The sequence below is a fragment of the Pieris napi genome, chromosome 15 (genome assembly GCF_905475465.1).
Source record: "Pieris napi chromosome 15, ilPieNapi1.2, whole genome shotgun sequence".
NCBI classification, from domain to species: Eukaryota; Metazoa; Arthropoda; class Insecta; order Lepidoptera; family Pieridae; genus Pieris; species Pieris napi.
In genome coordinates, this window is record NC_062248.1 from 3,980,348 (window position 1) to 3,992,665 (window position 12,318).

General features: G+C 32.0%; 1 protein-coding gene across 2 annotated transcripts in view; it reads right to left on the reverse strand.

Moving 5' to 3' along the window:
• LOC125056860 overlaps positions 1-12,318 on the reverse strand; it is a 36,925-nt gene that overhangs the window by 21,938 nt on the left and 2,669 nt on the right. For both annotated transcript variants that reach the window (XM_047660177.1, XM_047660178.1), the window contains exon 2: positions 1,372-1,504. In XM_047660177.1, the coding sequence (XP_047516133.1) occupies positions 1,372-1,504 (133 nt within the window). The remainder of the gene's footprint in view (positions 1-1,371; positions 1,505-12,318) is intronic.

The window sequence follows — 12,318 nt, forward strand, 5'->3', positions numbered from 1 at the left end:
ACATTCCGTCTGTATTTTTATAGTAATTTCATTTAAAAAAAATCTTGTTTGTTCACTAAGTATAAATAGTTATAGTAGTTTGGTTTGTTTTAACGCGATATATCAAAGCCATCTAGTGTAAAATAACAAAATCGATTTCAATTAAAATTAACGATATAAACCAAAATTGCTATACAAATCCATCAGACCTTGTTTTGGCCTTACAATGTTTTTATAGTATTCACGTATGTATAATAATTAACACTGTTGTGTAAAAACTAAGGAAAACTTTTCCGTGTGCAGTCACGAAATGTACGTAACGATTTACGAATTTAACTATTATTGTATACTTTGAATAGATATGATATTGTCTTGAGACATTTTGCTATGAGAATCTTCAAAATATGAAAATTAAAGCAAAATTTCTTACTGATTCACAAACTTCGCACCACTAAATATTACGAGCTTCATTTGACATTTTAAAACGGCATTTTATTTAACCCCTTTACTTCCCCCCTTATATACGCCTGGCTGGTTGATAAAAAATATATCGTGTTCAACATAGCTGAATATTTCAATATTGTTTAACTTTTATTAACATATAAACCATAATACATTCCGTAGTTACTTCCGTAACTAGGAATGTTAACTGAACATTAAATTGCTTATAGTGGAAAATTCTTTGAAATAAAATTTACAACTATAATGGGTACAATGGTACATAGAAATAAGATTAAAAATTATATTTTATCCTACCATAAATATTATAGTTGTTTTCAGCGACAGTTTAAGTAAGTATTAAACATTTTTTAATTTATAGTATTGGCAACACTGTTCACATTTTGGTTTTACTTAAAATTTTTGGTAAAAATCTTTAGTTTCTACTAGTAAAAAATTCTTTGAAATCATAAAATACAATTCCCAACTATAATGGGTACAAAGATTAAATATCTATGTCTAAAGTAAAATCGTCAATTGATGCACTGACATCCCCTTAAGACCAATTTAAATTATAATCTATACTACCAAATAAAGATTATATTTGTTTTCCACTACAGTAGTGCGTATTAAACAATTTTAAATTTATATTATTGGCAACACTGTCCATTTCATCGTACTGACTAAATTCTTTGAAATCGTAAAATACAATTTACAACTATAATGGGTACACGGAATTTGACTCTGTCTAAAGTAAAATCATCATTTGACGCCTTGGCATGGTTTAAGTACAATTTAAAATATATTCTATCATACCTAATATATAAATGATATTATTAAGCATTAAACAACGTTCTAAAATTTATATAATTGGCAACACTGTTCATTTATCTGTCAAAATTGTTGGTAGAAATCTTAATAGTTTGCTGTAAGAAAAAAAAATTTAAAACTCACCGGAAGGAGGTCGCTCCTTGGGATAACAGATTCGGAACAAGCCACGCGTCCTCGTGTAGAAATAGTACTTGCTGTTCAGGCTCTCAAGGATTGCTTTAGAGTTGATATCTGCGGTGTTCTCCGTCACGTACGTCTGGAAAAAATGATGAACTCTATTACCATTGCGTTAAGGGCGAAAATGGTAGGAATGTCATTCAAGACGCCAAAGACAAAAGACGAAGAGTTTCTTTGGTGACAGTAATTAAAAATGTCGTCCTACGAGGTTGTAAGCTTAAGTCTTGTGATATATTACAGCAAGATTCTACCATATTGTGTCAAAATTAATTTATAATGTTTAAATTTTATTATCAATTTTGTTATTTATAGATAAAAACATTTTATTTATTGCCAAAAATAGGTTACATAAAACATTATTATTATGGTTAATATAAAATAAATCAGTGGCGCTACAACCTTTTTAGGTCTGGGTATATTTGTTTCATGATCATTAGTCAATCTAATAGGAAAGTTGGTAATCAGCCTCCTGTGCCTAACACACGCCGTCGCCTTTTTGGATTGAAGGCAAGCCGATTTGTTTACGATGTTTTCAGTCACCGTTTGAGCAAATGTTAAATGCGCACATAGAGTAAGTCGGGGATCGAACCTTCGACCTCAGGGATGAGAGTCGCGCACTGAAGCTACTAGCAACACTGCACTGCTTATGTTTAATATATTTCGTTATAATATAAATGCGAGCGTGGTACTTTTTTGTGGATTTTGAACAGTTTTTTTTTATTTTTAGTAATCTCACAACTAACATACTCGTACATATTATAAAACAAAACAGTTAGACTATATACAAAGCCAAAACAGATTACATAGGTAGGTAAAGAATATATGTGAAACAGATAACATAAGTAAGTACAATAATAAAATAAAAAAAAATAAAAAGAAAAATGTAACATTAAACAAATGACCATTATACCTTCCTACCTACCATACCTAATTTTTAAAAGAAAAAGCTAACTTGTTACTGCTAAACAAAGTCAACGTCTTCCCGCCTCATTAAAAACTTTAAAAACATCCTCTTTGGTGAGGTGTAAAATATCAAAATCCTCATAATTATAATATCTGAGTTATAGAAATCAAGTGATAGCAATGTAATAAGTTGTGCACAGCTGCAGTTAGGTTGTATATTAGTTACCCAAGGTCCTCATCAAATTGGTAACCAGTTTCGTTCCTACATTCCAACAACTAGAGCTGGCTCAATTTAGGATGAACGACATTCCTAGCAATGTGTGGACAATATAATTTAACAGTATCTTTAATAGGCATACGTGACTTTGCACAAATGTGTATAATATATAATGTTAAAATGGAAGCACATTTGAATTTTTTATGTATATAACATGTATTCTACTGGTAAAACAGAATTCGACGAACCTATGGTACATAGTTCTTAGTTATATAGGCTTTATATACTGAATTCTGAATAAATTGTTTTATATTCAATGTATACGGTTAATAGAGAATTAAACAATTAAGGAAAATACGAATATGAATGTGATTTTTTTAACCAAAACCACATCAAATTCAATAAAATTGAGAGTGATATTTAGTAAGGAGAATTAGCGCGAACAATAACTCCTGTATGTCAAAAACGTTATACATAGTCGTTTATATATAGTAGTTTGACATAGTCTGTTTCTTAATCTTATCTTTAGTCTAGACTTAAGCTGAGTATTACTACTTTTGTTGGATTTCTATGCGCTACGTCTCGACTCTGAATCTATATCAAGATCAAGAAAAAAAAAATCGGATTTTTTTCTCAAGATCTATAAGGAGCGGGACAAGCCTAAAATCGGAAAGGTATTTAAAGGTGTGTTAATCATTGCGAAACTCTAAAATTTATCGCAATTAAATCCAGTTTTTATAACGATTATGAGGTAGGTACCTACTCTGAATGTTGATCGACACTAGACACTTGAAAATCTTCCTAAATATATATACTAATATTATACAGTTGAGGGTTTTTTATTTATAACAATAGGGGGCAAACGGACACGAGGCTCATCTGATATAAACTGCTACCGCCGTCTATACCGCACATTGGCAGATAACTCGTAAGTGCGTTGCCGGCCTTTAAGAATTATTATGCTCTTTTCTTGAAGGACTCGATGATTTATTTTATGATTCATAGCAATGAAGTCCGAAACTTATGATTCTAACTAAAAATATTTTTTGTCTTGAAAAGTCAAAAGGGTATTTATTTTGTAAGTATGTATGTATTTTTATTCAACAATTAAATTAATTTACAAGCCTTTCCGGTTCCGGATATATTTATCATTGAAGCTCTAAAACGTTACAACGACAATTAGCATGTAAGTTCCTACTTTTTTATTTCCATAGACAATAGCATTTCTCTCGTACGGCGTATTGTTGTCGTGTACGTAACGTTCTCTGTACTTCCTCACATTAGTAGTGATGTTACCATAGATAATATTACTTTTGGCAATGCAATACATACTTAAGCTAGACTTTGTTTTATTATGTCTTAGCCTTGTTCCAACATTCAAAACTGTTTCATGTTAGTATGTTTTATTTTTATGAAATGACCGTAAGATACAGCGGTGCTCCAAGTAGTCCATGATCACACACCGACAGCGTTAGAAGGTGTGGGGAGACCTTAGGAAAGGCTCTTCCAGAAAATACTACAAAGATCCAGTAGACACGTTAAGACATAGCGAGGCAATCGGGCTTAGGTAGCTGCTTAGGTAGTAGACTGAGTGAGTGGGAACTTAGAATGCCTGTCACACAGTCTTCAGTCGTATTGTTGGTAGGATTAGCAAACAGCGATGTGAAAGGCAACGGAAAACCATCACATACATTTTTTTTGGATATTATTATGCCTGAGTGGCCATAAAGATCGCCAATCTTCGAAAGAAGATGGCACTTTAAGAAGAAGAAATAAAAGGCGTTTTAATTGCGATGTTTCCTTAAGGATCCCTAAATATCGATTTTCCCGCGAATATTTGACGTAGGGATTATCCATTTTCGTGTAGGCAAAAAAATCCTCAAGTTCAGAGATAAGTTTAGGCGTGACCTGTAACTCCCATCTGTCAAAAGAGCAAAGGATTTTCCTAGAGTGTTTGAAGAAAAAGTGTTAAATGTATTTAATTGTAATTTTTCAATATAAATTGAAAGCCTGTATGTAAATTTTTACATGAATATGATAAGTTGGAATGAAATTACAATATGTAAATCGTCGAATGTCAAGTAATGTTAGCGAGTGATGCTTTGCGTACTGTTTCGCGTAATATAGGCCTTACTCGAGTAGGCTTTGTCATCGAGATTCAAGGAATGTTCTCAATGTAGACGTGAGAACTCAGATATTGTAGAAATACGAATTTCTATTACGTGTTTGGAACTTCGTTGGAAAAGTTCAATACACACGTAAAACGAAAATAATCGCGCCATTCCACCCAAAGCAATTATTGTTTTGCCGCAAATGTAACTCAGGGTTTTGTATTATTAGAATAATATTTTTTACGACCTTGTTGGCTTAAGTTTTTCCGTGTGGTATTATTTTGCTATTAAACATAATTAAAATTTAAAATATACACTTTCATATTCTTAGCCAAAATTACAAGCAACTTTCTAAATATTGATTTCAATTAAGTGTTACGAATATTAAAAAGAATTAAGTATTCCGACTGAACATTTTGTCGAAAGGAAAGTAAGTATGGCCAGCAATAAAAATTTCTTCTGATTTTTTTCTATTTAACCGGAGTATAGTTTTTATTTGATTAAAATAGTATTTTTGTTTTTTTAAGGAGGCTATAAACAATATTAAAACAACGCAGGATACGGCTAGTTATTTAAAGTATTAGTAATATATATATTTATCTTAAATAATTAATTATATCTAAAAACAAATAACTTCTTAGAATAAGTAATTGCTGAATTACATAGATACGACATACGACGATACGATATAAACAGCAATAACATGTCAACTGTCAAACGCGAACAAATACATTATTTTTATTCGTCATATACCTCACAAATCAGCTATTGTATCAAGATCTGTTGTGTAAAGGATTTCTTGCTCACAGCTCTATTGACGAGTGTTTTGATGAGAGGACGTCTGAGCGATCAGTTACGGCAGTATGAGGTTCATTGAACGAAGTTCATTGTACTGTTCAAAAAGACTAAACGCTGCCCTATAGGTACTAACTTAAAGCTTGAAAGTTTTAGTACACTGGATCGTGGAGGTTCATTTCTCACACGCTGAACGGATGAAGATTCAATAAGACTAACTATGACTCTTGCCTTGCGGTTCTGTAACTCACTTTTCGAAAACCCAGCGGTTTTCGCAGCGGCGGACACGCTCAAATCAGTCGTGAAGCAGTCATTTTATGATTTGGCATTCTGATAAGGAGGGAGCTTTTAGTTTATTGTTTATCAGAATGCCAAATTGTTCAGTATTAAAAAGAGAAATTAAAGATTTAAGTTGGCGCGTGGTAGATAGTACCGGTAACTCTAGAGCTGGTGCTTTCCTCGCTCAACGAATAAGTATCGCAATACAGCGAGGAAATGCTGCCAGCGTTAAAGGACCAAACTTTTTAAATTTGTTTAAATTTTTTAAAGATAGATTTCTAGACTCTGCCATAGTTAGTGTCATAATACAGCGTGTGAAAATTACTAGTGTAGACTTGTAAACACAGATTTTAGTACATCATGTATATATCAGGTTGTCTTTTAATATTGCAACTGTTGTTGGATATAAAGACAGTTTTAAAAATATTGTTACGAGATATTTATTTTCTCCACAATCGTGTTCTGTGTTCGCCTATTGAAATCATTCGTTTAATAATACAAAAAGAGTAGCGTAAAAACTGTCAACAAAATAGCAAACAACCGGCGTTCCGAAACGTTTTTTCATCTGTATACTATTTATAGTTTTTTATCATAAAAAGGTTTTATACACCGTTTTTCTAGTCATTCCTCTCTTTCTGTCAAAATTATTTGCACTGTGATGAAGCGAGATAACTAGTGTTTTACGACTATTTTGCTTTATATAATAATTGCTTTGCTAATAACTTATTATACAAAACAAAAGAGAAACGCAAAAACACTGCACATTTAGCAGATTTAAATTAAAAGTAATACTAAAATACATGACTCGCTATCTCTTTTATATATCTCTATTTTTCAAATTACCCATTTGATTTCCTCACACTTTCCACAGGTAGATGAAGCATAGTATGAAAGAAATGGATATATAATTTTGTGTATAGTATCCCATTATACCATCAAAATGTGTAAGAACGATATTTCATACATTTTCTCATCGCGTATCTAATTTCATATTATATTTAACTTGACCGAATTTCACTCTTACACTTTCACGTATTCGCGTGTGATCAAAATAAGATTAGTAATTATATAGTGAGAGTATAAACAATAAAAATCTATTAAGCGACCTACTCGTTGATATCTTTTGTACGGGGTTTTATTACATTCGCAGATACCACAGACACACGATAATTTTGAGCGTTGTGAGAAATAAGACGTTATTCTGACAGAGTAAGAAATGTTTGAACTAAGATCGGTAACCACGCCTTACAGCTGACATGGAAATTGGCATGCCATATAGGTGTACAAAACAAAACATGGACCGCCGAAGCTGGAGGGCTCCAGGAAGAAGAAACGTTGGAAGGCCATAAAAGCGATGGTCTAACGAAATTATGGTCTAATAGAGGAAGCAAAGAACAGATCCAAATGGAATGTATGGTATACACGAAGTAATATAAATAACAATAAGTCACGAAAAAAATTAGTGGCCGTTACATATAATCTATAAGAATAAATAAATCTTAATATATATAAATTACGTGTCACGTTGTTTGTCCGCTATGGACTCCTAAACTACCGAACCGATATTAATCAAATTTGCACACCGTGTGTAGTTTGATCCAACTTAAAAGATAGGATAGGTTACATCTCAATTTATACCCGCAATATTATTTTATTGCAAAATATTTGTTCATTATTTGATAGTCACAATTCTAACAGATGGCGCTGTGTTGAAAGTACCAAGTACCAACGTTTCACATAAGCTACAATTTAATGCCATATTCACCTAAAAATCATGGGGGGACCACCATGATGACTGGTGTTCTGCTACGGTTTCCCTTGAATAGTTTGCTATTATGTAATATATAACAAAAATCTTAGCCACAGCAACGATTGGCCGGTCTGCTAGTAATATATATAAGTGTTAACATCGATATGAATACTGCAATATATGTACAATTTAAATGTTTTTACTTACTTTAAATTTAAAAAAAATCTATTTACGCTTGCCTTTAGTCGTCTAGTTAAAAAATGTTTTAGTTGCATATAAATGTATACTAATAACTTGTTTCTTGTATACACGCACAGGTATACGCTATGAGTCAATAAAGGTCGTGAACATCCTGCGGGGACCTGTTTACCTTGCAATGCCGACCAACGTCCCAGACCAAAAATAGGGCTACCACTAAAACAAACTATTTATCTCGTATCGACCTAAATATAAAAATTTAATTCAAATATTTTGGTTCTAGCTTAAAGTATGTATGGTGGCATGTTTTGTATGGATATGTTTAAATAAAACTCTTTGTTTGAAGCTGGGTAACAACTGGCTTTAGTGGTAAAAAACATGGGCTTATATCTAACATAAAATTAAGGGTAGTGTGACGCTAACAAAAACTAATTTGGCTCACCTAAGGGTAATTAATCTAAGGATTTCATTCAAGATTCAATACAAGTGTAGTCAAACTTCATGGACATTATCGGAAACAAGAATATTGTATTACAATTTAAGAGGCTCCATATTGTGCATGGGCATGTGTTTTTGATGCCATGTGTGCGACGATGGCTATCATTTGGTTTTCGCTTCTATTTATTTACTCAAAATAACGTAACATTAATAACATTAGGTTACATAACTCCTGCCATGATTAAAAAAACGTGTCTAAGTATTTTTCATTTATTTAATAGTGTGATTGTATAAAAAATATACTTTAGAAATTTATAAGAGGTAACCCTAGCCGCAACTCCCAGTACGCACACATGTATACGGAACAGAAACAGGCGCAGGCGCAGGATACAACGCACATGGCCCCATCAAGGTTACTTCAATCCCTTTGTCAAGGGCTATATTACTTACATATGTCATAAGACTGTTTATTTTATATTTACTTCTATTACGATAAAGTAAGGTTTTGTACATTATAAAGATCCTCCAATCTCCTTCTCAAACAGTGCTAAGATACAATTAATAATTATAGAGCACTTTCTAAGGTGCACATTGGAAGATAGTAGAGAAGATGAGAGACAAATGGAAGAATTTAGGTGGTGTACTTTTAAATATAATAACATAAACTTAATGTAATTATTATTATACTCGAATAAGACATAACAAAACAAGATCTTGAAGACTGTGGCAGATGACCTGTCTTTACCTATCATGAGGCATTTTGTGCGTACATTTTGTCGGTTTAGATCGACTAGTGTATAATATTAGCATTAGTCTGTAAGTTTATACTAACATAATGATGGATTATTTTATCTGAACAAATAAAATAAATAAATAAATAACATTTATTACTAACGAAACACACAAAAGAATAATAGTCAAAAAGGAAACAACAAAAAGTATGGAAAAAAAAAGGAATAAGGTACAATTTAAGTGTGAAATGTGTGCGTGCTGTGGTTGTAACTGGCGCTGGCTTAGCATTATGCTGTGGAGCAGACGTATTCCACAGCGCTTGTCATTCTGCCAGAGACCAGAACAACAGGCAAAAAAAGAAAAAGAATGTTATAATAAAAGTACAGACCAATTTATTTTATTATCTAAATAATATTATAGAAACTATCAGCCGTCATATACTGTTATAGCTTAACTGTCATTATAATTGAAGTTAAATAATTTCTTAGAATGGAACAACAGCCACCTGTCGGGATCAGGTAGCATGCCATGCAATTTGATCGCAATCCATAACCTGTGATACAATGAAGGTTATCGACTGTTTATAAAGTTTCTCTCCTTACAGTGTCACGCGATGAAACGTTGTAAAATATATTAATTGGATTAGATTTATTTATATTATCACTTGCTACGGTACCTCTCTATCTTCATCCACTTTCATGACATTCAAAGTATCGGTCCTTTAAACTTGTACCTCTAGTACCTTCTGGATTTGGTCCAGATATGTACGGCAAGGCCTACCCAACCAGACCTCCTGCTTACCTCCTGCAGACCTATGCTTCCTTGTATATTCTGTTATTTTGGATTATTAGATATAAATGTCGAACAGTCAGTAAAACTAAAACTGTCGTTGCACTATGGTCTCATGAATCATGATTTTGTACATACAATATTTGACTTTACAAAGATTATTTAGCTTTTTTTATTATTTAGGTTAGGTAGGTTAGGTACTATGATTGATTAGCCATCCAAGCTCATTATTTATTCTAATACATATATCAAAAAGTTGTTACGTTGAATGAATACTTGGATATAAGAACTATTATTAGCCAATTTTCTAATGATTTTAACACCCATGTTGAAGATCCAGTCACAGAGTGGTTTCGAAAGCGGTAAGTAGCACAAAGGTGAACAATGATGAGAAATATGACATTAAAGTAGGTAAGCCAGAAGTCGTAAAAATATAGCTACTCTCATACTACATACATGTATTTCAGTATCTAGAATAAACTTGTTCAATCCTTATATTTGAGAATTTAAAAACCGTGATTTGTAAAATACCGCAAATTCAAATTATAAAATTTTCTTTACGAGTTCAGCACGAATCCAGTAGTAGTATGTTTTACTACTACAAACAAATAAACCTACTTTGACAAATTTTAAAACAATAAATAAATAGGATAATGCTGCCAGAGTTTTTTAAAGTGTTTAAATGAAATATGAATAAGTATGTTTTACGGACTTGTGGAAATAATAAAATTTTATTTATTTCCATAAACTCAATCCTGTCCTAACAGGTGACCCTTAATCGACAAGAATAACCAATAAAAAATTTACACACGAAACAAAAACCAAACATTTATTGAATTAAAACACAAGATTAGAACGTAAAGACTAATAGTTCTTAAAATACGACTCTACGTTTATTTAGAGAATGGAGTTTTAGTTAATCCACCATAACGTATTACCCAACATTATATAATTTACTATTAACAACGCACGTATTAGCCAATACCAATTATGAGTGAAAGGCCGGAAAATTGAAACGCGTAGGCAATCGCGAAAGGCGATCATATTAATGATCTGTGATTGGACAAGATTAGCAACACTTTCAAATAAAACTATTTGTTTTGTATGTGAAATAGGACATTAACGAATAGGGGATATGCGTCGACCACGTAATAGATAAATAAGCATGGCTGTCATCGAAAAATATGCGTAGTCTATGAAGTTTGACACTAGGCAAATATTAGCGTGTCCTTCCGCTAGTGTCTGTCCTCTATTTTATCTATTATCTGTGGACATGCTGACTTTGACAAGGCTACTAAGGACACAAAATAAAAAACAGTATTTTAGTCCATATTGTAGATTTTTATGTAAATATATAGAAAGCAATAAAATTAAAGTAATATATATGTAAATTATTCATAAATAGGAAATAGTAGGTATTTAATAATGTTATTACTCATATTTGTGTTGTCTTTGCTGTCTTAAAACTAACAATCGTATTTCAACTTTTTTTTAATTATTATTTTTACCGATTAATCTCCTTCGTGCCTTCTCCATCTACTCGACACTGGAGAAGTACCTTGTGCCCACTTGGCACAAATAAAAGCCATTAAAAAAAAAAACAGTATCAATTAAATTATTTTAATAATTGCTACAAGTCCAAATAAAAGTGATACTTATAAAATAAACAAAATTTGAAGGCAGAAATCATGAAATAATCTTGTATAAATGTATTAGTAGAATAAATACAACGCTGATGCAACAATGTAACGTTAAAGTCAGGTAAGTCTAGGCACGAACTCACGTATAGAACTACAAAAAACGTCAACCATTTTTTGCCCCACTCCGGTTCAGAGCACATATCAAGCTGGAGACTGATATAAATTATGTTTGCGGAAAACCACGTTTTCAGCATCGTGCAATGCAGTGAGGCTTGACCAGGCAATATCCGTAACATGTTGGATCGCATGCCGTTAACATTCAGCTTGGACTGATTAACTCGTTTTTTTTCTGCTATTTTATAATCATGAAATAAAGTGTGCCAACGTTAATGATCATTTTGGTAGAGTTAACTTCTATAATATCATTATTATCTATAGTAAACGCGGACTTATTTATTATTATCTACTTAATATTATTTGTTCGACGAAAATACTTATTAAGTTATGTTTATGCTCTAATAAAAAATTACAGATTAGTGTTTACATTTACCGATATATATATATTTGTCAACTGTCAAACTTTATAGACATCAAAAAATACGTTTTCCGCAACGTATCGTTATAACCGGCGTTATGATAGTTTCAAATACGTTATAAGAATTATTTTTTCCTCAACGTTTTGTTATAAGCCGGTGTTATGATTGTTTATTGAACCGGTATATGGTAACCGAATATGCGTTACAAAAAAATATAAATGTGGTTTAAAAAGTTATATTCGGGTAACATCCGGTTAACAGGTAAAATTTACTATGGTTGAATTTCCTGTTTATTTCTATAAAAAAACAATCCTTCCGGTTGATAAACTATCAATTCTTCAATCGTTATTATTCTTTATCTTTCTGATTTTTAGTTTATATGCGACTAGATCCTGTATTTTAAAATATTAATCAAACTCAAATATAATCCAAACGCCTACCTAAAGCCTGTTTCTCTATGCAGTATACTTGCACTGTAAAAACTGTCATACAATACTAGATTTTG